The sequence below is a fragment of the Macrotis lagotis genome, chromosome 4 (genome assembly GCF_037893015.1).
Source record: "Macrotis lagotis isolate mMagLag1 chromosome 4, bilby.v1.9.chrom.fasta, whole genome shotgun sequence".
In the NCBI taxonomy this organism is placed as follows: domain Eukaryota; kingdom Metazoa; phylum Chordata; class Mammalia; order Peramelemorphia; family Peramelidae; genus Macrotis; species Macrotis lagotis.
In genome coordinates, this window is record NC_133661.1 from 245,590,226 (window position 1) to 245,616,140 (window position 25,915).

The following is a 25,915-nucleotide window of genomic DNA, read 5'->3' on the forward strand; positions in this document are numbered from 1 at the left end:
TATATTTTTTTAAATCTTAGAAGCTGAATGAGTGTCCTGAATTTGCCTTTATACCAAAGATGACACATTCACTTCTAAAGTAATTTAATGAAGTTGCCTTCTTTGTTCTTTACTCTTTCTCACTCTGGTTATGTTTAACCCATTTTAGGTCATTTATAGCAAGTATACTGACCTGGTTCCTAAGGAAGTTATGAATGCAGATGATCCAGATCTGCAAAGACCTGATGAAGAAGCCATTAAAGAGGTACAAATTTATGTACATACTTATTATTATTGTTATTGTTATTATTTTAGAAAGATTTTATTTATTTTGAATTTTGCAATTTTCCCCCTAATCTTGCTTTCCCTCTCCCCACTCTCCACAGAAGGCAGTCTGTTAGTCTTTACATTATTTCCATGGTATTCATTGATCTAAGTTGAATGTGATGAGAGAGAAATCATATCCTTAAGGATGAAGCATAAAGTATAAGAGATAGCAAAATTGCATAATAAGATAATGGGTCTTTTTTTAAATTAAAGGTAATAGTCTTTGGTCTTTGTTCAAATTCCACAATTCTTTCTCTGGATGCAGATGGCATTCTCCATCGCAGATACCCCCAAATTGTGCCTGATTGTTGCACTGATGTAATGAGGCACATGCTTATTATTAAAAAGTTTTTAGACCTTGTTGATTTTCAAGCCATCTAAAACCATGGTTTTGATTTCAGATTACGGAAAAGACACGGGTAGCCCTAGAGAAATCTGTATCTCAGAAGGTTGCTGCTGCTATGCCAGTTCGAGCTGCAGATAAACTAGCTCCAGCTCAGTATATCAGGTATGAATCAAACTAATGATCTTCTCTCTTTAAATTTCAACATCATCCTCAGCATTATGAGTGATTTTATTTAGGATTTCTCTCAAGGAACTAGGTGTACTACTTAAGTCCAAAATGGAAAAAAAATTATTTGTGGTTAAGTGTCTTAAAGTTATTGACTCTTTTTGAATGCCATTTTAAAGTGATAGTAACTGCTATTTATTTGATAACATGTAGGATACTTTTCAAACTTTTTTTTGTTTAAGAACTTTATCTTGTGATATGGAAGTCGATCCAGATTTGTTATGTAGAAATTTTCTCTTGTTAAGTGTTGTGCTTAACCAGGTTTTTTTCTTGGCAGGATCAGAAATATAGATAACTTGAAAGAAAATTTAGAGTTAGCAAGAATACTGTTATTTAGTTTCTGAAAAGCTGAAGACTAATAATTGAATCTTTTTACTGGGAATCTTGTAGGATTTTTCCCTTTAAAATATAAAATAGTTTTTTTTAACTTGTTATTTATGAATTTAAGGACTGTGCTTTATTACCCTTTAACAAGAAATTGCTTGATTGAAGGTATGATAGAAAAATAAATGCAGTTTTTTTTTAAGATTTTATTTATTTTGAGTTTTACAATTTTTCCCCTAATCTTACTTCCCTCCTCCCACCCTCCAGAGAAGGCAATTTTCCACTCTTTACATTGTTTCCATGGTATATATTGATCCAAATTGAATGTGATGAGAAATTATATCCTTAAGGAAGAAACAAAGTATAAGAGATATCAAGATCAGACAATAAGATAGCAGTTTTTTTCCCCCCTAAATTAAAGGTAACAGTCCTTGGTCTTTGTTCAAACTCCACAGTTCTTTCTCTGGATACAGATGGTATTCTCCATTGCAGAGGGCCCCAAATTGTCCCTGATTATTGCATTGATGGAATAAGCAAGTCCATCAAAGTTGATCATCACCCACATGTTGCTGTTAAGGGTGTACAGTGTTTTTCTGGTTCTGCTCATCTCACTCAGCATCAGTTCATGCAAATCCCTCCAGGCTTCTCTGAATTCCCATTCCTCCTGGTTTCTAATAGAACAATAGTGTTCCATGACATACATATACCACAGTTTGCTAAGCCATTCCCCAAATGAAGGACATTTACTTGATTTCTAATTCTTTGCCACCACAAACAGGGCTGCTATGAACATTTTTGTCCAAGTGATTTTTTTACCCTTTTTCCTCATCTCTTCAGGGTATAGACCCAGTAGTGGTATTGCTGGATCAAAGGGTTATGCACATTTTTGTTGCCCACTTACAGTTGTTTTAACTTTGGGTTTCAGTTTAGTGCTCTTACTAATGTTGCCATAATCTAAACCTGAGGTTGGCATCTCAGTTTTCAACCTAGACTTATCATCTTCACTATTTTAACTCTATTCTTACAGCCATCACTGTTCAGGCCCTTATCACTTCTCTCTCTCTCTCTCTCTCTCTCTCTCTCTTCCATAAATAGTATTTTTTTAATTATATATGTAAAGATAATTTTCAACATTTTTTTATTTTTAGTTTTTGCAAGACAGTAGGATTAAGTGACTTGCCCAAGGTCACACAACTAGGTAATTATTATGTGTCTGAGACTGGTTTTGAACTCAGGTCCTCCTGACTTCAGGGTCGGTGCTTTATCCACTGTGCCACCTAGCTGCCCCCAACATTCATTTTTTTTAATCTTTTTTTTTTAAAGGTTTTTGCAAAGCAAATGGGGTTAAATGGCTTTCCCAAGGCCACACAGTTAGGTAATTATTAAGTGTCTGAGGCCGGATTTGAATTCAGGTACTCCTGACTCCAGGACCAGTGCTCTATCCACTGCACCACCTAGCCGCCCCTCAACATTCATTTTTTTTTTTGTTAGGTTTTTTGCAAGGCAAATGGGGTTAAGTGGCTTGCCCAAGGCCACACAGCTAGGTAATTATTAAGTGTCTGAGACCAGATTTGAACTCAGGTACTCCTGACTTCAGGGCTGGTGCTTTATCCACTGCGCCACCCAGCCGCCCCATCAACATTCATTTTTAATAAGATTTTGAGTTCCAAATTTTTTTCTCTCCCCTCACATTTCTCTTCCCCAAGATGGCTAGCAAATCTGATATATATAGGTCATTATTCCTTCTTTGCCTATTTGACTCATCTGGGTCTACACAGATGCCAAAATAATCTTTACCAAAAAAGAGGTCTTAATCATGTCACCCTTCTCAGTAAACTTTGTTGCATCCAGGGTGAGATATAAGACTTTTTTTTTAAACCCTTAAATTTTTAATTTTCCTGGTTCTTTCTACATGTCTACAGTCTTCTTATACTCACTTCTCTTTGTGCTTTCTGGTCCAGAATTAGCCTACTTGGTATTCCTCTCACACTTCCATCTCTTGTTTTTGTATCTTTGCCCTGGCTGTCCTTCATGCCTGGAATGCTCTCCTTCCTTCCCTGTTAGAATCTCAGGCTTCCTTTTAAGTTGTATCTGAGATCCCACCTTCTGCAGAAGGTTTCTCCTATCTTTTTCTTAGCTAGTTACCTTCATCTTTGTATGTATGTATACATGTTTTCCCTTAATGGAATGTAAGCTCCTTAGGGGAAGGGGACTGATTTTTCCCTTTCTTTGTATATCCATCTCCTAGCATAGTGCTAATTATAATAATAATTGATTATTTTTACTGTTAATATAATTTGCATTCTAACACCAATGTGAGAAATTAAAAATTACTGCAGTAAAGACTCATTTCACTGTTGAAAACTGAGCTAGTTACATGTTTAGTTTCAATGACATTCTTCAGGTACACACCATCTCAGCAAGGAGTAGCTTTCAATTCTGGAGCTAAACAAAGAGTTATTCGAATGGTGGAAATGCAGAAAGATCCAATGGAGCCTCCAAGATTCAAGTAAGAAGTGCTTAATTTGAGGGGATAAACTATTAGACCTATGCTCTGTCCATTCTGAAAGAGAATTTATAGGAGAGATATTCATTGATTATACTTTTGTTTCATCTCTTAGAATTAATAAGAAAATTCCTCGTGGGCCTCCTTCTCCTCCTGCACCTGTCATGCATTCTCCTAGCCGAAAGGTACTAGTTATTTACATTCTTAGGTGTTTACTCATGATCTGTAGCTATGAAACTCGAAGAGGTAACATCCCAGATTCTTTATTTCTTCCTGTATAAAACAGAAAATAGAAAGTATTTACCTTCACTAATGATGCCTCAAAAGGGCCTGAGGACATCCCTCTATATCATAGTAGACAGATCCTAAATTATGGTCATAACAGTGACCCCGAATCATCAATAAACATGGTTGTTCTCTAAGAAATCAGGAAAATATATGATAGGTTTGAGAAAGATTTCTAGCTTGATATTGAAAATTATTGTTTAAAATGGATTGGATAACTTAGCTATCTTGAAAATTCAGCTATCTGGAAGGATTAAATCCTGGTGGGTTCTATATTATAGCTGAGGTTTAATTTTATTTACTTTATTTACTCTTCTGAAAGGATGGGTTTGAATATGAAAGAAATCATGCCCTGCTACAACCTTTTATTATTAATAATACTTGAGTTATATTGCTGAAAAAATTTTTTGAATTCTTTTCTGTGTTTTGGGAGTTTTTCCTTTTGTTTAAATTTTTCCTCAAAATAGTTGTGAGACCACAGTATATCATGCTTACTAAAATAGGTTTTATAGTTACCTTTAAAAAAAGTATTGTTTTTTTTTTGATATCCCATTCATTTCTCTGCAAGCCTTCTCATGTAATAAATATTTAAAAAGAAAAGGAAATAAATCAACATATCTTTTCAACTGTCTTGAGTTGTATTCCACATCTATGATGTTCTACCTGTGCAATGCAAAAAGGGATTTTCATTTTCCCAATTATTTCTTAGGTCCAACCTTGGTATTATATAAGAATGTTACTTTAGTTTTTTGCAGGCAATGAAGATTAAATGACTTGCCTTAGATCACACAGCTAATAAATATCCAGTGTCTGAGACCACATTTGAACTCAGCTTCTCCTGACTCCAGGGCTGGTGTTCTATCCACTGAGTCACCTAGCTGCCCCAACTTATTACAAAAATCACATATACCCACTGGAATTGTTTATCAAGAAAGCTGTCTTTGAAGAGAAAATTATATGCAGATTTTTAGCTAAACTTTAAATCTAAAAATGTCTTAAACTTGTTTTTTTTTTTTACTTTTTCCCCATCTCAGATGACCGTGAAAGAGCAGCAAGAGTGGAAAATTCCACCTTGTATTTCAAACTGGAAAAATGCAAAGGTAATTAAGCTGTCATAAAATCAGTTTCTTAATATTATATCCTACTGTGGAACTTCATGAAAGAATTTCAGCCTGAATAGCATTAGTTTAAATCTGAAGAACTCACTTAGCTGACTATTTTCAGAATGGAACACACAATTTCTACAGTTTGATTTTTTTTTAAACGTGTAATGGAAATGTCAAGTTATCAGACTAAGAACATCATATACGATATATTAGCCAATTTTTCAGAGTAAAAGCACACAGAAGAAGGTTTTTGAAAATTAATTATTAGATCCAAAAAGATCTTGTGTTGAGATTAGAATCAGATAACAGTTTTTGTTTTTGTTTTTCTTTCAAAAGAAATCAGGATAAAGATACTGTATAGGACAGAGTGGCATATTTCTTTGGATATAGTAAATGTCTGTATTTTCTCATGAACTTTTATTATTTGTTCATGCTCATACATCCTAGACTTGACAAAACACTTTGTGCCCTATATATGTTCACTAATTGCAGAGCTCCCCAGGGTCATAAGAAAGACTAAGAAAGTTATGTTATTATTTGTAATTATTATTTTCCTAAAATCAAATTTCATAGTTTTATTAAGCTTTATAAGCTGTAAAAGACCTCTAAAAACTTTAGGTTGGGGAAAAATATTTCCTTGACTGCATATTTGTTACAGGAGGTTTTCCTTTTCTTTTTCCATGGGAAATGGAAGATGAAAAGGAGAGAAAATAGATATTCATTTTTAATTTTAAAAAATAGTAAAATTTTCTAGAATTTACTAATCAGTGACATAGACATTAATGGAAAAAAATAAGACTGCTCAACTCTCTCTCAGGACAAACAGAATCATTTGCTTTATGTCTGTTTTTCAGTTCACAATGAAATTTCATTTGGGAAAGTAGTAACATGAATAAATTTGTTAGTCTTTCTTATGACCCGAAGGAACTCGTGACAATTAGTGAATATATATATAATGGTAAATAAATATGTTAGCAATACATATGTGCATGTTTTATATATCTGTGTGTGTGTGTGTGTGTGTGTGTGTGTGTGTGTGTGTGGCATAAATTGCTTCGTAAAGTCTAGAACGTATTAGCATGAACAAATCATAGCACTAATGAGACAATATGACCATTTAATATTCCCAGTGAAATATGCCACTCTGGCCTATGTAGTACATATATACACTGTTAGCCTGTTTTCATTTCTTTTGAATAGTTTGAGGTCTATAATATGGAAAAATAAATCCAATCCAAGTTATATGCAATTTAAATTATATTTAAGTTGAAATGAGATACAAATTTGAAAATACTTCATTTTAAATTATCTAGTTATCCTTGGCTATAAGAAATTGCTACGTAGCATAACAAGATTTTTGTTTTTTAATTGGATCACTTTATCTCACCCAGGCTAGAAATGCAGTGTCACTCAGACTCAGTCCCACTACTGATCAGCTTCAGGAGCTTTGAGCAGCTGCAATGCCAAGCTAAGTTGCTCTGTCTCTTCATAACAGCTTTGTTGGTCTCCTGCTCCCAGGACTTCCCATATTGGTGCCAAAATTTTGTATGGACATTCAGTTGTCTTAGTCACTTATCAGGCTCAAGTGATCTATTACTCCCTTTAGTGGTTGCAGGCATGTACCATCATGTACCATCATGCCTGGCATGATAAATACTGCTGGATAATGGCGCTTCTTCAGATGAAGGAACAGCTATTTTGTCCCTTGATTTTAATATTATTACCAGAATACTGGAGTAATTTTATAGAAATAGTGAGATTAGGCTAAGGTACATAGTACTTACCAAGAGTCAGGTGCTCTTTGGAGAAATAAATTCTAAAACATTTAAAATACTAAATATTAGAAACTTCTGTAAGACATGATTATAAGAATGCAGAAAAATGGATTGTACTCATAGAATGTTAAGAAATTTACATTTATTTTAAAAGATCACAAAAAAGTCTCTCCTATTATAATAAGTGCTTTTCTTTCCTACCAGGGCTATACTATTCCATTAGACAAACGTCTGGCTGCTGATGGGAGAGGACTGCAGACAGTCCATATAAATGAAAACTTTGCCAAACTTGCTGAAGCTCTCTATATTGCTGATAGAAAGGTTTGCCTCTTAGCTTCATTTTCTTTTCTCTGGTCCTGGTATTTCTGATTTTGCAACTTCATAACTAAATTCAGGAAAGCTGAATACTTAGTAAGACAGTCTAGGAATCAGTGGTATCCTTCTGCCATCATATTTCTCTCCTTAATACTTTTCAAACTTGGTGCTTAGACACTGTCTCTCAGCATAGCAAAAGAAATTGAGATACTAATTTAACTCTATACTTTGAAAAAATTGTCAACCTGTATTCTACCTTTTCACCTGTTTTACTCAATTTAACTATCATAAGATCTTAAATTTCTGGGATTTTTTTTTAATTAATTTGTTTAGAGCCATAGCTTTGTTGTGAATTAGAAGTAATGTTATCTTTTGGTTATTGTTGTTTTGTCTTTATCTTTGGCCTATTTTATTTATTTATTTTGCAAGGCAGTTGGATTAAGTGACTTGCCCAAGGTCACACAACTAAGCAAGTATTAAGTGTCTGAGACAAAATTTGAACTCAGGTCCTCCTAACTCCAGGGCCAATGTTCTATTTATTGTGCCACCCAGCTGCCGCCCTCTCCTATATTTCTTTTAGGTTTTTTGTTTTTGTTTTTGTTTTTTGCAAGGCAAATGGGGTTAAGTGATTTGCCCAAGGCCACACAGCTAGGTAATTATTAAGTGTCTGAGACCAGATTTGAACCCAGGTACTCCTGACTCCAGGGCCAGTGCTTTATCCACTACACCACCTAGATGCCCCTTGTCTCCTATATTTCTTGATGAAATTTTTAAGATTGCATATTTTCCTCTTGAAGTACTTTTAAGAAAGCAAGGTACTTTTATACTACATAGTAGATATTTTATTTTACTTTTTGCATATTGTAATTAAGTTGACTACTTAGGAACTGTAGTTTCTGAGTGCCATGAAAATAAATTAAGGAAAATTTCTTATCAATATAAATTCCAGAAAGAAATAATTGCTATTTAATTGTCCCCTATTTTACAAAATGAAAAAAGAGGATCACAAAGGTGAAGTTATTTTATCTAAGGTCACACAGCCAGTAAACAACAAAGTAAGCCTCAAATCCAAGTCCTTTGACTCTGTTCTCTGAAGTATAGCATGGGTACAGTATTAAGAAAACAGCATCCCAGTAAGACTATTGAGAAGACAAGATGAGGGTTGTGTCCACATACAAATTTTCATAGATGTTAAGTAGTTCCCAGTCTATCACATTGTACCTTAATACAGAAATATAGCATATTTCTCATGGAATTTTAATTTCAGAGTATTATTGTAAAAATTCAAGGATAATATTGATTTGTTAGCATAAGTCATCTTGCTTGGTTTTATGGTGAGAGACTGAAGTAGGAATCTAAGTTTGCTAACTTCTTTTATGTTGGAATGTCTTCTAAGACTCAGTTTAGTTTGATGCAATGAATAGCCTGCTGAGATTGGAACCAAATGATCAAAATTTATAGGATCATAGATTTAGAATTTGGAGGAACTTTAGAGATGATTGTGTCCATCTCTTTCATTTTGGAAATGAGGTAACTGAGGCTGAAAGAAATTGACTTAGTAGCTCAAGGTCATCCAGTAAGTGTCTAAAACCAGGATTTGAACAAGGCTGAATTTACACTCTGCACCACTGAGCTGATATTGGGAAAGTCATATAACTAATAAAGGCTTTAATGTCTTCATGCTAAAAATGATATTGGATTAGATAGACCTCTATGATATCTTCCAGCTGTGTGGGTATTCTCATTAACAATAAATTGTAATCATTTGCACTGTTTAATATATGATTTGACCAATAGGCTCGTGAGGCAGTGGAAATGCGGGCTCAAGTGGAGAGAAAGATGGCCCAAAAGGAAAAGGAGAAACATGAGGAGAAACTTCGAGAAATGGCCCAGAAAGCTCGGGAGAGAAGAGCTGGAATCAAGACCCATGTAGAAAAAGGTTTGTCAAACTCATGTGCAGTGGAAGGGTGTGTGGCAGAATTGAGATGTTTGTTTTCACATCTATTACTAAAAGTATTATTTAAGAAGTTTTTTGCCTTTATTATACTACTTTAGTATCTCAAGGATTTGTGATCATATTTTTCCAGGTTTTTCTTCTATCAGTACAGATGGTAATCATTTCACATTCTCTCATCATGTGTAGTTTGTGACAGTGTTCTTCTTTAGTTGATCCATCCAACATTTCCTCTCCTAGGTTTTTTTTTTAAATTGAATGAGTGCCCATATAAACAAAGCCAATAGAATTCATATAATTATCTCAAAAGATGCTGAAAAAGCTTTTGACACAATACAGTACTTTTTTCTATTAAAAACACTAGAAAACATAGGAATAAATGGAGTTTTCCTTAAAATGCTAAGTATCAATCTAAATTTTTAGGAAATATTATCTATAATGGGAGTAAGAAGCTTTCCCAATAAGATCAGGAGTGAAGCAAGGATACCCATTATCATCAGTTACTCAATATTGTACTAAAATGGCAACTATAGCAATAAGAGAAGAAAAAGAAATTGAAGGAATTAGAAGGGGCATTGAAGAAACAAAACTATCACTTTTTGCAGATGACATGATGGTATGCTTAGAGAATACTAGAAAATTAACTCAAAAACTTCTTGACATAATTAACCACTTTAGCAAGTTGCAGGATATTTAAAGAAATGTGTGGATACAAGTTAGAATACTAAGGTTGTTCATCTCTTATTCCTTTACTAAACTTTGTTTTCTCATTTATGCCCACCTTGTTTTGCCATTTTACATTTCCTTGGTGATATCTCTTGTGCTACTTCTTGAATTAGTCATCATTTGTAAAAGTATTGGAATTTGTTGTTTCCACCATTGTCCTTTGGGTCTTCTTTACATTTTTAAATTTTCATAGCAGGGCTAAACCTCTCATCAATCACTTACTAAAGGCAGTTGTGAAGGCAAATGTTTTTTTAAAATCGCACTATTTTTCAAATATAAAAATGTTAGTGTAACCTAATTCATTCATGAATTATGTTTATTCTCTATCTAGACACTAGTTTTGGTATATCATTGTTCTTAGTATTTAAAGTGAATTTATTTTTATCTGGGTTAATACAGGGTTAACCTGGGGGCTAATAGAATTCTCACCTAAAGTAGGCATTTTTTTGAATGTTACTGGGTACCTTAGAGTAATGAAATAGCTTCTCTCTACAGAGGATGGGGAGGCTCGGGAACGAGATGAAATAAGACATGATAGACGCAAAGAGAGACAACATGACAGGAATCTTTCCAGAGCAGCTCCTGATAAGAGGTAAGTCTGTAAAAACAAAAACAATTAAAATTGGTGTGATATACAGGTTTGTTTTTTGTTTTTGTTTTTAGATTTTTCAAGGCAATGGGGTTAAGTGGCTTGCCCAAGGCCACAAGGCTAGGTAATTATTAAGTGTCTGAGGTCGGATTTGAACCCAGGTACTGCTGACTCCAAGACCAATGTTCTATTCACTGCGCCACCTAGCTGCCCCAGATATAGAGGTTTGAATGCATAAATAATGACACCACATTTTTCAACAATACTTTAGATTTTCGATTCATTTTCACATAATCTTATTTGATCTCTGTATATGGGAACATATCATCCTTACAAATACATGCGCGCGCGCATACACACACACACACACACACACACACACACACACACACACACGAAGACTGATTCCAGCTCCCTTCAGCAGAGTAATCCAAGGCTGAACTTTCAAGGTGTCTCTTTTTTTATTTGATTTATTTATTTTCCTCCATTTGTACATGCATATTTCCATTTCCCTCCACCCTTCTTTCCCACCCTACTGCCCCTCAGCAGGGAACAGTCAGGTTAGCATTTAACATATGTATTTTGTTAAACAGATTTACAAATTAGTAATTTTTGGCATGACGAATTAGGATTAAAGGAAAGTGATACATAAGAAATCATCTTTATAATGTGTTCATCAGATTCAGAAGGGTTGTTTTTTGTTTCTGTGTGTTTTGTTTTTCTTCCTTTGGTTGGGGATAAAATGGTCCATAATCAGTCAAATACAGTTGTCCTAGCTCTGGATTGTCAAGAGGAGCTGCTTCCATCAAGGTTGTTCATTTCATAATGTTGATGTGTACATTATTCTCCTAGTTCTGCTCCCTTTGCTCAGCATCATTCCATGCTTCTCTAGAGTCTGACCATTTATGATTTTTTTAATTTATTTTTTATTCTCATTTTGTACAAATTTTTTTTTACATTAATAAAATATTCTTGTTTACAAGTAAACAAAATACCCCTCCCCACCATGAATATAGATAGACTTGCTTGGGCTAAAAAAGTAAAGGGGAGAGAAAAAAAATTAAAATTAAAAAAAAAATAATAGTAATCATTGTAGGTATGGCCAGGTGGCACAATGGACTAAGCACCAGCCCTGGAGCCATGAGCACCTGAGCCCACATCCAGCCCCATAGACCCAACAATCATCCAGCCACGTGACATGCAAGCCACCCGATCCCCACTGCCCTGCAAAAGCCAAAAAGAAGAAAAAAAGAGACCCAAAATAAAATAAAATAGTAATAATAGTAGGGGTGACTGGGTGGCAGACAGAGCATTGGCCTTTGAGCCAAGAGCACTCAGGTCCAAATCTGGCCCCAGACACTCAAAGATAACCCTGCTATATGACCCCAGGCAGGCCACCCAGCCCCACTTGCCCTGCACCCTCCCCCAAATAATACTAACAGAAAATGTGCTTCAGTCTTTGTTCCAACACCAACAACTCTGTCACGGGTAGATCACATTCTTTATGATAAGTCCATCACCAAAGTTACTTCCATATTTTTCCAACATTGCCATTGCTGATCACAACTCCCTCCTTTCTTATTTCTCCACTACTGTGTACTATATTTTCTCTCTCCTTTCACTCTGACTCTGCTTTAGGGTCGCTGAGTGGCGCAGCAGACAGATCCCTGGTCCTGGGGCCAAGAAGCCCTGAGCCCCCATACCACCCCTTAGGCCCAGAATCCACCTGGCCCTATGGTCCTGGGCAGGCCTTCCAATCCCAGCCCCTTGCAAGAAGTAAAAAAGAAAATGTATTATATCTGACCACTCTCTCCCCACCCCTCCATCCTCTCCTCCTTTATTCACATCCCCACCCCTTCCCCCTGCTCCCCCCCTCCTTCTTACTCCAGATGTCTATACCCCATTGAATATATTTGCTGTTTCCTCTCCTAGACATCTCTGATAAGAGCAAAGGTTCCCTCATTCCCCCTTGCCTCTCCCCTTCCATATCATTGCAATAGCTCATTGTAATAAAATCTTATTATGTGAAATATCTTGGCCTATTCCCCCTCTCCTTTTTTATTCTCCCATTCCATTTCCCTTTTTTTCTGTTGACTCCATTTTTACACCATATTTTATCTTCAAATTCAGCTTTCTCCTGTGCTTCAACTATAAAAGCTCCCTCTACCTGCTCTATTAACTGATATGGTTCATATGAATATTATCAGTATCATTTTTCTATACATGCAGTTCATCCTCATTAAGTCCCTCATATTTCCCCCCTCTCCTCCAATCTCCATGCTTCACCTGAGTCCTGTATCTGAAGATCAAACCTTCTGTTCAGCTCTGGCCATTCCAAAAGGAACCTTTGAAATTCCCCTGGTTCATTGAAAGTCCATCTTTTTCCCTGGAAGAGGACATTCAGCCTTGCTGGGTAGTTCATTCTTGGCTGCATTCTAAGCTCTTTTGCCTTCTGGTATATTGTATTCCAAGCCCTATGAGCTTCCAGTGTAGTTGCTGCTAAGTCCTGTGTGATCCTGACTGCAGCTCCATGATATTTGAACTGTGTCCTTCTGGCTGCTTGTAATATTTTCTCTTTGACTTGGGAGTTCTGGAACTTGGCTATAATATTCCTAGGGGTTTTTTTTTGGGATCTCTTTCTCTGGGGGATCGGTGGATTCTCTCCATTTCTATTTTGCCCTCTGCTTCTAGAATATCAGGGCAATTTTCCTGTAGTAATTCTTTGAAAATGATGTCAAGGCTCTTTTCCTGATCATGACTTTCAGGTATTCCAATAATTTTCAAATTATCTTTCCTAAGTCTGTTTTCCATATCAGTTGTTTTTTCAATGAGATATTTCACATTTTCTTCTAATTTTTCATTTTTTTGGTTTTGAAGTATTGATTCCTTATTTCTGGTAAATTCATCAATCTCCCTGAGTTCTATATTATTTGTCTGAAGGATTTGTTCTCCTCAGAGAATTTTCTTATCTCTTTTTCCATCTGGCCCATTTTGCTTTTTAAAGCATTCTTCTCCTCAATAACTTTTTGAACTAATCCATTTGACCTAAGCTGGTTTTTAGCATGCTATTTTCTTCATCATTTTTTTGGATTTCCTTGACCTAAGCTGCTGGCTTCATTTTCATGTTTTTCCTGCATCTCTCTCATTTCTTTTCCCAGTTTTTCTTCCAACTCCCTCATTTGATTTTCAAAGTCTTTTTTGAGCTCTGTAATAGCCTGAGCCCAATTTCTGTTTTTCTTGGAGTCTTTAGATGCAGGAGCTTGTGCTTCCTCATCTTCAGACTGAGTATTTTGATCCTTCTTGGGATCATTTGCAAAATATTTTTCAATAGTCTTCCTTTTGTTTCTCTGCTTGCTCATTTTCCCAGCCTGGGCCTGGTTTTGGGGTGCTTCCTGAGCTTTTGGGGTACTCCCACAAGGGTCTCAGTGTGTGAGGCTCTGTCCTCCCTCCTGGTCTGTGAATGACCATATGCACCCCCCCTCTCTGCCACGGGGCCGAGGTAGGGGCCCCTGCTGTTCTATGGGGGGCCTAGAATGCGATCAGGATCTGAATGTGGTCAGAGCCCCAGAGTCCTGTTCCAGAGGCAGAGGACAGAAGAACTCTGCAGTCTCTCTTCACTCCCCTCCCTCAGCTCAATGGGCTCTTGCCCTGGAGGCTCCTGCTTAAGGGCTCTGCCTGCTTCTGTTTCCTGGATCAGGGCTGGGGAAAGACCAAGCTGCTGCCTGTGTGCCCTGAGGGCTGGGCTCCACGTGCTGCTCTGGCAGAGGTCCCCCCGCTGTTCCCCCACTTTGTGCCCGGTGCTCCCTGGGGTGCAGCTCAGGGGACTCCCCTGCTGCTTTGAGCCCTGGCTCCCAGCGCCCTGGGGCTGCCTCAGGGAGGCTGAAGTTCTTTCCCTCTGGGGGGCCACCCCTCCTGCAGGCCGACCCTCCAACCCCGACCCCGGGGAGCAGAGCCTTTCTGCTCTTTTCCAGGTTACCTTGAGTAGGAGAACTGCCTCACTGGTTCCCTTTGTGGGTTCTGTCTCTCGAAGAGTCCTTAGTTTATGAGTTTTTATCAGAGAGCTCCCTTCATGTCGTCATCTTGGCCCCGCCCCCATTTATGATTTCTTATAGAACAATAATATTTCATAGTATTCATCTACCATAACTTGTTAGCCATACCCCTATTGATGGGCATCCCCTCAATTTCCGAATCTTGGCCACTACCAAAAGAACTGTTATGAATATTTTGGAACATGGAGTTTTCCCATTTTTTTACAGTTTCTTCTCGATATAGACCTCGAATTGAAATTGATTTATTAAAAGGTATGAACAGTTTTATTGCTCTTTGGACATAAAGGTTGGATCTGTTCATAAGTCCACCAGCAGTCAGAAAGGTTGGATCCATTCACAACTCCACCAGCAATGCATCAGTGTCCCAATCTTCCCACAACTATCCAACATTGATCATCTTCCCTTTTTCTCATCTGGGCTAATCAAATAGATTTTCAAGGGTCTCTTTACATGGCTAAAATGATGAAGGAGCCAGTCATGGGATTTGAGGTTGAAGAAGTGGAAAGTTTTTCTTTTTTGTTTATTAAGGCAACAGGGTTAAGTAACTTGCCCAACATCACACAACTAGGCAGTTATTAAGTATCTGAAGCTGTATTTGAAGTCAGATCCTCCTAACTCTACGGCCTGTGCTCTATGACACTGTGCCACCTAACTCCCCCCCCCCTTTTTTTTTAATTAAGAATTTGAAGTTTAAGGAGCTTGAGGGAAAATTAATATGGAAGTTGAATTCCCCTTCTAAAAGTGCTGGAGAGAGATAGTGATCTAGGGTGCTGAACTGAGAAAAAAAGGAATGGGGGAAACTAATACATAGATTGTGAAGGCACAATCAGAATAACATGATTGAGCAGTTTCTGTATTAAACAGTTGAAACTTAGAATATGCTATTCTAGAGGGCAGAGGAGCTAGGATTATAGCCAAGAATCTCTACCAAGTTAAATTGAGTATAATCCTTTAGATAAGAGATAAAAACAATGGAAAAGGACACACACACACACACACAGTATTTATAGCAGCTCTTTTTGGGGTGGTAGAGAATTGGAAATTGAGGGGGTATCCAATGTGATTGTGATGGAGTACTATTGTGCTTTAATTAATGATGAGCAGGGGCGGCTAGGTGGTGTAGTGGATAAAGCACTGGCCTTGGAGTCAGGAGTACCTGGGTTCAAATGTGGTCTCAGACACTTAATAATTACCTAGCTGTGTGGCCTTGGGCAAGCCACTTTAACCCCATTTGCCTTGCAAAAAAAAAAAAACTAAAAAAAAATGATGAGCAGAGAGAATGCTCTCAGAAAAACCTGGAAAGACTTAGATGAGTTGATACAAAGTGAAATGAATAGAACTGTACATTGTAAACAGTAATAGTAATATTGTATAATGAACAACTATGAATGACTTAGAATGAAAAATGCCATTTACCTTCAAAGAAAACTGATGGAATTCATATCAAAGCATACTTTTTTAAAAAAACTTTGTTTTGGTTTCTTTGATTTGTGTTTTCATACATAACATGACCAACATGGAAATATTTTGTATGACTGCACATAGACATTAAATTGCTTGTCTTTTCAGTGGGGGGAGTTGGGAACAGACTGGAAGAGAGAATTTGGAACTCAAATTTAGAAAAAAAGAATGTTAGAAATTGTTTTTATATGTAATTGGGAAAAATAAAATAATTAAAAGAATCTTTTACATCTTAGAAGGTAATGTGACTGTAGAAGGTAACACAGACTGTAGTCTGAGTTAAACTCTGAAAATAGTATTGTGAATTAAATGGAAGCTAATAAGCACTCAGTCACTGTAAGCTCATTTAAAAAAAAAATTTAGTTCTGAGGTCCAGTGAAAATTACTGAGGTCTGAATTACCAAGTTTTCATTAAGCTCTAAACTTAAAACAATACTAAGTAATTCAATCACTGGCATTTTTCCCCCTAATATTCTGATAAGGAGTTTAATAGTTTGGGTCACATTAAAGAACTAAGTTGAACTTCTTGAAATTCAAATTGTAAACCAAATTTGCACTATTTGTTCTAAAGCAGCCTTAGGTTTCCACCACAAGAATATAGACTGAATTTTACAGTAATTGAGTCCCAGTGTGTACTACAGGCTCATTATTTGCATATTAAAGAATTACATTTCAGACTACTAATCTCTTGGCAATCCTTTGAGTTATCAAGATCAAATTGTAAAACCATACCTCCCTCTAATGATCATGTATCTAAATTGCTCTAATGTTTGCCAGATGATTATGTAATTTCAGAGAATGTGTTCACAAGGCATGAACATTCATTAGTAACTGATTGTTCTTAAGATCAAATATTCAATTTATGTATATAATAAATGTTTATGAATCAAGTGTATTGACTGGTAACATTTTAATGCAGGTCAAAACTACAGAGAAACGAGAATCGAGATATCAGTGAAGTCATTGCTCTTGGTGTGCCCAATCCTCGAACTTCTAATGAAGTTCAGTATGACCAGAGGCTATTCAACCAGACTAAGGTATTTAAGTTTGAGGAGGGAAAAAAGTTTAGTTTCCCTAGCAGAGCATCATGTGCTTCCACACACACAATTGTGTGTGTGTGTGTGTGTGTGTGTGTGTGTGTGTGTGTGATATTTGTAATAGCTACTAGATTAGTCTGTAGGTTCTGTTGACATCACAAATTGCAATGTGGCATGCAATGATGGACGAATTGTATTGGTCTCTTCTTTAATAAATGATTGGGTAGAGTGTAAGACATAAGAACGGGAGAGCAAAAATGAAATGCACTAGTTACTTTTGTGTTTTGTTTTGTTTTTTTTGCACTAGTTACTTTTGAAGACCCAGCCCCTGATTTTCTGTTTCTTAAATGAAGATAAGTCTTCAAAAGTGTATTCTGTAGTATTTTCTCAAAAATGCTGTTAGCTTGTTAGTACATTTTTATTTTTACAGTGAGGGGGTTAAATGACTTGCCCAAGGTCACATAGCTAAGTAATTTGAAGTGTCTGAGGCTGCATTTGAACTCAGGTCCTCGTGACTCCAGGGCCAGTGCTCTGTCCACTGTGCCACCTAGCCCCTTGTTAATACATTTTAACATGCAAGGTTAGAATTAGGACTAAGCAAGCACAGGATTGAGAGGCAGTCTTGTGCACTGGAGAGGATATGAGACCTGCATTGGGGGAGGAAAGGAGGGAGAATCTATGTTCAGCTACCATCTCTGGCACTTAAATGTTTGGGCATGAATTTATCAGTTTCTCTATGCCCCATTTTCCTCATTTTTAACTCAGTAATCAAAAATCCCTTCTACGTCAAATTTAGTTGACATTGATAACTGTTATAATTGTTTATTTTCCAGATTAAAGCTTGCTTCCTAAATTAGCACTGAAAATTAAAACTCATTTCTTTAGATGATAGATCTTTTCTTCAAATGTATTCCATTCTTCCTTGCCTTATTACCTCAAATATTTGTAGGTTAGAGGATTCAGAGCTGCTAAAGGAATTTTGGAAATCAGCATAACTGCCTCACTTTACAATTTAGAAAACAAAGGCTTATAGCAAAGTAATAGCTTAGGGCCAGACCTTCCAAATACAGTGCTCTTTCTTACATTACACTGTATCAAGTTAATCTTTTTTTTGATAATTCAAGGTTTATCATATGAACAAGAGCTATTAAGAAAGTGATTTTTCCTTGAGTTATATCATCTTGAATTACTGTATTTCAAAAATAGGTTGATCCATGGTGGATCTCAAAGTAACCTCAGACATCTATTAATCTTCATTTCATAGATGAGGAACTAAGGCCTGAGATTAAAAGAGTTGAACAGAATAATGGAGTATCAGGCAGAATTTGAACCAAGGACTCCAGTCCACTTAACTTTACTGCTTAATTCATCTCTTCCTTTTTGTAGCTCTTCTCAGGAATTACATCATACTGCTATCAAAAGGTCTGTTTTCCAGGTTCTAGTTTATTGTTTTTAATTACTGTTGACTTGGGAACTTAAATTGTTGAGTAATCTTATCTTACAAACAACCCTAAATTCTGGGCAAAGGACCTGAGAGAATTCACTGGGATCTATTTTCCTAAAAGCCTTTGTACTTGGATTTGTACCAGGGATATACCTATTGAATTAAACTTTTCTAGATGGCTACACAAATTATTCTGAAGTCTTATCATTCATTCTTTCACAGGGTATGGACAGTGGTTTTGCTGGTGGAGAAGATGAAATTTATAATGTTTATGATCAACCATGGAGAAGTGGCAAAGACATGGCTCAAAACATCTACAGACCCAGTAAAAATCTGGACAAAGACATGTATGGGGATGATCTAGAGGCCCGAATAAAGACTAACAGGTAGCAAAAAGCTGGTATTTAAAATGGATATTATAATAGTAAAAAATGATGACAACTTATGGAACATTTGATTCTGTCCTAGGTTTGTTCCTGATAAGGAGTTCTCTGGCTCAGATCGTAGACAGCGAGGCCGAGAAGGACCAGTTCAATTTGAGGAAGATCCCTTTGGTCTGGACAAATTTTTGGAAGAAGCTAAACAGCATGGCGGGTCTAAAAGACCCTCTGATAGCAGCCGCCCCAAGGAACATGAACATGAAGGCAAGAAGAGGAGGAAGGAGTGAGTAGGGTAGCCTGTCAAAAGAGAATGAACTATTATCCTTAACTCTGATGACAGTGGTCATTGGGGAATTATATGTAAATGGTCAGGATGAAAACCAAATCTGGGATTGCAGATCCCACTGCTTTTTATTACTGGGACTAGGGGAAAGGGAAGTATACTTTAAACTAGTCTGTTTATTTTTAAAGATTTGGGGGGTGTGGGGGTATGAGCTATATTCTCATTGTAAGGCTTTTGCTTCCCCCTCTCAGCTCACCTTTCCCCATTCCATTAGCATTGACAGAAGCTCCATACTACCCAGTATACCAAATTAAGACTATTGTATCTTTAGTGAATATTAGTTTGGGGAGATTAACATTTCACAGTAGAACTGTCCCTATATGTAATGTTTATCACCAACCATGCTGAATAGTTGGGGGAAGTCTTCACATAACGGAGCTGTCCACTGCTTGTTGAATGTTTACCCCTACTCTGTGTGTGTGTGTGTATGTGTGTATGTGTCCAGTTTTAAAATGGAATGGGAGAGTCAGCTTCTGTGTGGTGCAATTGTTTCAAATAAACATTTAGATAAACTTTTTATAGCATTACATTTTTATTTCACTTTTCATCAACAATCAGATAAATTATTCTTCTACTCCATCTCTTGATGTCTGTTTCTTTGCCGCTGAACATGGACCTGAAAAAAGATGCAGATGTAAATAAGGAAAGTATGCTTAAGTTGAAATAACTTTTTCCCATTAATACTCTACCCCCTCTAAGGAATGCTAGAAAAAGCAAAACGATAATTGTATTGTTCTTGTGCTGCTCTAGAATAAAGTTCAAATAAGGTATTGCAGCCAACAATTATCTAGTCTTCCTCAGTGTTTTCCCAATCAAAGTCTCTGAAGCTTTTCTAAAGACATTAGTGTGAAAACTAGGTGGAAATTTATGCTGTGAGCTTAAGGTGTTGAATATACAAACCTATATCCAGTTAATGAGTGAAAAGGAGCTCTTCATTCCTTTATTAAAATCTATGTATGCTGGTTTCATATTCCTACCATTATTTTCTAGAGAAGGAAGAGATCTAGTTTCTGTATCATTACCATTTAAAACAAAATAGAAGTCATCTTACTTTGACTCCATCAATGAAATGATTTTCTTGTTGTAAAGTTCTTTGAAGTTCTTCTTCTGAAGAAAATCCAACCCAACAAAAACCTTTATGAAAGCCTGTTTCTTTTTCCTAAAAAGGTAAAGTAAAAAAGTGTATTTTGTGAGTTTAAATTTAATATTGTATAATCTGATATACCTAAAATTGGCTGATTAGACCAACACCAAATTCTTATCCTATGCTAGCAACTAAAGGGTCCAGGATTCTCTGGTATGTATACTATACTTGATTGAGCTGTCTGTCAGATTCAGAATTTTCTTTGATTCTAGTTAGCTTACAACTTTGAGAAGTTCTAAACTCAAGCCACACTTAAAATCTTGTTTTTGTTTTTTAGATTTTTGCAAGGCAATGGGGTTAAGTGGCTTGCCAAGGCCATACAGCTAGGTCATTATTAAGTGTTTGAGGCCAGATTTGAACTCAGGTACTCCTGACTCCAGGGCCAGTGTTCTATCCACTGTGCCACCTAGCCACCCCCACACTTAAAATCTTGATCACAAAGATAAATTCTCTCCATATTAGTAACTCTTAATAACTAAACTTTGGAATTTTGACTAGTAACACAACTGTGTTTATGCAGATATTTATAGTAAAAACATTAGTATATCATTTATTTGACCTTTATTTGTTATCCACATCTGATTTACGCTAGCCATTTTGCATTTAAAGGAACTCACTACCTCCTACATCAAGAAAGGGCTCTCCTGACCATCTAGGTCATAACCCATGGAGCACCTTGAAATGGAGAAACTGCTATCTTCATGCCCTGCTATACAAACTCTGCTGGTACATAGGATAGATAGGTCTCAATCTCTTAAGGTCCTTTCAGTTTTTAAAACTGTAATCCTATAAGTACAAAAGTAATATAATGTCATCTCAAACTCTAGAATGAGTATTTGAGGCCAAGAAAGGCAGTATGATCAACCCAGGTAAAATTTCCTTGTGCCTTCTTTAAAAAAGTTTCAGACCTTGTAACCTAGGAGACTCCTAGGATTTGAGTGGAATAACAAGTTTATCCTGATTTGAGGGCTCTATAAGGGGAAAATGAAGTAGTAGGAAATCAATATTTAATTGATTTCAATATACTGCTGCATATCTTCAACTTTTTAAGTGGCTCATAATTTTACTTGTTTTTATCGGTGATCTTTTTGTAGTTAAATCCCTCTTTCTGACACAGTTGATACTCACAAATGGTAGGAAACATCTTCGTATGGTACCAAATTGACTGAAGTATTCTTTGACCTCATCTGTGGAAAAGAAAAAAGTAAACAGGTCATTCAATCATTTTTGGATTATTTTCATCATAATTTTAAAATGGGAAAGAATTTTTTTTTTAGGTTTTTTTGCAGGACAAATGGGGTTAAGTGGCTTGCCCAAGGCCACACAGCTAGGTAATTATTAAGTGTCTGAGATCAGATTTGAACCCAGGTCCTCCTGACTCCAAAGGTCGGTGTTTTATCCACTATGCCACCTAGCTGCCCCATTGGGAAAGAATTTTAACCACAACCTTACCCAGGCAGGGGTTCAGATTTTCTTATGACAAAGCTATTTTTCATCATCTTGAAAGTCTTGATGGCCCCCCTACAACACTGACATAACAAGAAAATCCAGTAGCCCAACAGTTGGGTTCTATTCTGTGGCAAATTATCTAAGAGGTGTAGTTATACATAGTAGTACAAATACGTATGTATCCCTGTCATTGAAAATTCTTGAAGGCTCTTACCCCAACTTTCTTAGCTTTATCTGAAAATCTTCCTTCTCCCTGCCCCCTTTTTCTTTACTTCATGTTCTTGTTTTCTAATGAAAATACTGACCCTACCATTTCAGGCTACATCTGGAATATTCTTATTTAGTTAGGAGTACTAATTTGAAGGATGTAAGTGAACTGGAGAATGTCCAGGGGATGATAACCAAGATGTGAATATTCTTAACCACATCAGTCACAACACCTTGAAATGGGGAGACTAGAAGAAAAGTTTAAGCTATGGAGGCAGAGTTTAAGTATTATGTGAGAAAAAAATTAAAACTATTCACAAGTAGAGTAGGCTGTGTCCATTACTACTGGATGATCATTTGTTAGGAATGCTATGGGGGGGGGGGAGATCCCTATAAGAATAGAGGTTGCAGTAACAAAAACCTCAGTACCTTCCAACTCAAGATTCTATGATTCCACAATAACACTTCCTAAAATTTTAGGCATACTTTAAGGCTTTGCTCAATTCTATCAGTTCCATAAATCATTCCCCTGATCTGCCTCTTCTTCTGCAAGTAGTTGGCAATATTTTTATAGATAAGGATTACACAATTTACCTTCAACAATCTGAGATTTTGTTCAGGTAGATGATGGTAACAAGATTGGTACTGTGTCTTGAGGAAGAGTCAGAAAACCTTTGAATTCTGATTCTATAACTCAGTACTTGACTATGGACGAGTCACAATGTTATTTTTCTTTTTTATAAAGAACTCTGGACAAATATCTCCAAGGTCCGCATTTTTCTGCTCTGTGTACGTGGAATTGCATCCTACTTGGTGTCTAATTTTAGAATTTTGAAATAAAGTAAAAATAAAAAGCATTACAACACAGCTGTGTTCTTTCCATTTTCCAAAAAAAAAAATTGAAATAAAGTAAAAATAAAAAGCATTACAACACAGCTGTGTTCTTTCCATTTTCCCAACAAAACCAACTCCTATTAAAAGTGCCAAGTCTGAGGTCAAGAAGATCAAGGGAAAATCTGGCCAGAGACCATCCAAGACCGTGACCAAGTCACCGAACCTGATTGCCTCAGTTTTCTTAGTTGTAAATTGGGGGCTGTTATCCCAAACACCTAAGCCGGTAGGGTGCTTCCGAGGATCAAATGAAGCATTAGGAAAACTCCCGGCACAAGGCCTGGCCCACGGTAAGCTATCATCGTTAGTGGTAAAAATCCGTTTGTTTCTGGTTCTGGGAAGTGTGAGGTAAAAAGTTTTAATTTCTCAAACAGCGGTCGGAGTGTGAATGTCTGCCAGTCCCTAAACTTGGAGTCAAAAAAGCAACAAAACCCCAAACACCCGCATCCTTATGTCCGCTAACAGCCTCTACAGGAAAGTGTTCCCTTCAACTGATTAGAAAATCAAACCCGTCGGAGGCCGCAGCCCGCTGCCCGCTGCCCGCTGCCCGCAGCCGTCCTCGGCAGGACCCTCGGGCCGCGCACCCTCTGCCCCCCCCAGGCCGCGGCTCCGGCCGGGCGTCTGCGGATCCTCGCCGCGACGGGTCGCTAGGGGGCGCCGGGGGAGCGCGCGGGACCCGGGACCCGGGAGCCGGAGCCTCCGCTCCGCACCGGCGCATTCCAGCCCCGTGACTCGGCCCGGCTCAGGCTGCCCGCCTCAGTTTCCCCCCCTGTAGAACGGCAGCACTAACCTCCCCGGGGCCGGAACGTCTGCACGGAGCGCGGCAGACGCCAAAGCTCCGCGTGAGCGCCAGCGAGCGGAGACATCACGTGGGGCCGGAAGGGATACCCCCCGCCATGCCCCGGGGGGCCCCATCCCTCCAGCTACTCACTGGCGGCTGCCGTCCAGGGAATGCGGTTGACAAAAACCGTGGCCAAATGCCGCACCGCGGGCGAGCGCAGAGAGGTCTCGGCCGCCATGGGGAAAGCCGGCACCTCGCAGATCCGGGAACCCGAGGACACCTCTAACAGCGCGCCAAGGTGAGGAAGTGAGCGTTCCGGAAGTAGTGGTGCCGTGTCCTTCCGGGTCAGGAGCCCTCTGGGAAGTGATGGGAACGATGGGAAAGATGGCGGCCCTGGTCGCCGAGCCCGGGGAAGACGCTTTTCGGAAACTCTTCCGTTTCTACCGGCAGAGCCGTCCCGGGACCGCCGACCTGGGAGGAGTGATCGACTTCGGTCAGCCTTCCCCCGCGCGGGGTACCGGCCACAAGGTACGGAGACAAAGGGGACGGGGTTGCCATCCTTTTCCCCCGCCTCGGTTGGCCGGCTTTGACTCTCGCGCTCGCCCGCCGGCCGTCCCCAGCCCACGGCCGGGCAGGGAGGCTGGAAGGCACAGGCCTACGGAACCGTGCTGCGCCGGCGCCGGCGCTCCTCTCCCGGTGGGCAGCTTGCAGTCCCTTCGCGGCAATTCCTCGGCTGCTTCCGGGCACGTGCGCGTTCCCCCGCGCAACTTCCGGTCAGTAATAAGCGGCTTTGTCCGGGGCCCTGCAGCGCGGGGGAGGAGGGGAAGGCGATGAGGCAGAGAATGAAAACGAAATTAAAAACGCATCTCCGCCGCCCGTGGCCGCTGCGCAGAGTGGAGGGGAGGCGTCCCGGACGGCAGCCCAGAAGGGCCTCCCACAGCCCAACCCTCTCCTGGCACGGCCGCGGTCCGGGAGGTGGGAACCGCTGGTGATGCGTGGAAGAACTGCCGTCTGAACCCACAGCTTATGGCCGGGTCCAGGGCTCTTCTCACTTGGCCTTCTCCTTTGACATTTGTTTATTTTAAAACTAGATCTCCCTATCCAGAGCACTGTATTGAGTCTTTGCCATTTGAAGGGATTCCAGCCCAGTGTTGATTAACTGGTCAGCCCAGGAGCTTTGGCCTCTGTTCTCAGACCTGGGCCAGTTATCCCCTTCTTAGGCAGATTGGTTCATCCGGCTCCCCCTTCCTCTTCCACAGAACTCGCTATATTAATACTGAACCCAGTGCTGAATGTCTTTTGGAACTCACCAATTTAAGAAATCCGCCAGCCTAAGCTGAGGTTGGAGTTACAAGTCTGGCCTGCCTTTCTGATTTGTCTTACCATCGCCCCCCGGAATCATGGAGCTGGGGTCCTTATCTGCAAAAGGCCATTCAGTTCACCTAAAATGAACTTTACCAATTTTCTTGTCTGACTAGTTAAATGGAAAAACTGTCCTAACAAAAAGTTCCAATGGGGTCACTGGCCCACTCAATAAACTCTAATGACTTTTTGTTGATTCTAGGATAGCTTTTTTAGGGTTTTTTTTCTTTGCAAGGCAAATGGGGTTAAGTGGCTTGCCCAAGGCCACACAGCTAGGTAATTATTAAGTGTCTGAGACCGGATTTGAACCCAGGTACTCCTGACTCCAGGTCGGGTGCTCTATCTACTGCACCACCTAGCCATACTCAACATATACATGATTTCAAACATTCTATAGCCATTTGAGGCACAGGTAGCATTTTTGCAAGTTAGGTTTTGGTTGGAGCCTATTTCTAGATCATAGTTATCTTTAATTATACATTAACCTTTTGACTAGCTAGAACTCAGCTGTCCAGAGATCTAGCCAAGAATGAAAGATTAAGCTTCACAGTAGGTGTCACAGAAATTTATATGCCAAATCTTATATGCTTTAAACTCTTTTGTCAATGTTGTTTTTGTGTTATCAGTTCATTTTATTTTTTTAATTTAAAATTTTTGTTTCCATTTCCAAATCTCTCCCTTCTTTCAGCCTCTTCCCCACCCTTGAGAAGGCATAAATGATACATATAAAGTTATATAAAGCATTTTCACATTACAGTTTTTTAAATTTTAAATTTTTTGTGCAATTTGCAAAGGATTTTTAATAGATTAATATAATGTAAAGAACAGTGGACTTAGATGATTTACATCTAGGTAAAGGTGTGTGTGTGTGTGTGTGTGTGTAAAGTGTCTATATAAACAGGTAAAT

General features: G+C 38.4%; 3 protein-coding genes across 5 annotated transcripts in view; 2 read left to right on the forward strand and 1 right to left on the reverse strand.

The window, feature by feature from the left end:
* Positions 1–19,691, forward strand: part of SNW1 (SNW domain containing 1) — a 41,316-nt gene extending 21,625 nt beyond the window's left edge. Inside the window, exons 4-14 of the mRNA XM_074235627.1 lie at positions 149–244; positions 708–814; positions 3,606–3,710; positions 3,823–3,892; positions 5,027–5,092; positions 7,078–7,194; positions 8,986–9,127; positions 10,364–10,460; positions 16,890–17,007; positions 18,674–18,837; positions 18,920–19,691. Of these exons, the coding sequence (XP_074091728.1) occupies positions 149–244; positions 708–814; positions 3,606–3,710; positions 3,823–3,892; positions 5,027–5,092; positions 7,078–7,194; positions 8,986–9,127; positions 10,364–10,460; positions 16,890–17,007; positions 18,674–18,837; positions 18,920–19,118 (1,281 nt within the window). The 3' untranslated portion in view covers positions 19,119–19,691. The remainder of the gene's footprint in view (positions 1–148; positions 245–707; positions 815–3,605; positions 3,711–3,822; positions 3,893–5,026; positions 5,093–7,077; positions 7,195–8,985; positions 9,128–10,363; positions 10,461–16,889; positions 17,008–18,673; positions 18,838–18,919) is intronic.
* Positions 19,670–24,290, reverse strand: SLIRP (SRA stem-loop interacting RNA binding protein). Of its 3 annotated transcripts, none has more exons than XM_074235629.1 (4): positions 23,797–24,290; positions 21,447–21,505; positions 20,226–20,333; positions 19,670–19,790 (listed from the first exon to the last, which is right to left on the reverse strand). In XM_074235629.1, the coding sequence occupies exons 1-4, from the start codon at positions 23,882–23,884 to the stop codon at positions 19,746–19,748; spliced, it is 300 nt and encodes a 99-aa protein (XP_074091730.1). In that variant the 5' UTR covers positions 23,885–24,290; the 3' UTR covers positions 19,670–19,745. The 3 variants fall into 3 exon arrangements, 1 of the variants encoding a protein (XP_074091730.1); XR_012478192.1 differs by lacking the exons at positions 19,670–19,790; positions 23,797–24,290 and adding exons at positions 22,569–22,791; positions 23,375–23,783 and having other exon boundaries at positions 20,320–20,333; XR_012478191.1 differs by lacking the exons at positions 19,670–19,790; positions 20,226–20,333; positions 23,797–24,290 and adding exons at positions 22,569–22,791; positions 23,375–23,783 and having other exon boundaries at positions 21,446–21,505.
* The window catches only part of LOC141522295 (nucleic acid dioxygenase ALKBH1-like), a 59,083-nt gene continuing 57,046 nt past the window's right edge, over positions 23,879–25,915 (forward strand). The window contains exon 1 of the mRNA XM_074235628.1: positions 23,879–24,174. Coding sequence (XP_074091729.1) covers positions 24,013–24,174 — 162 coding nt within the window. The 5' untranslated portion in view covers positions 23,879–24,012. The remainder of the gene's footprint in view (positions 24,175–25,915) is intronic.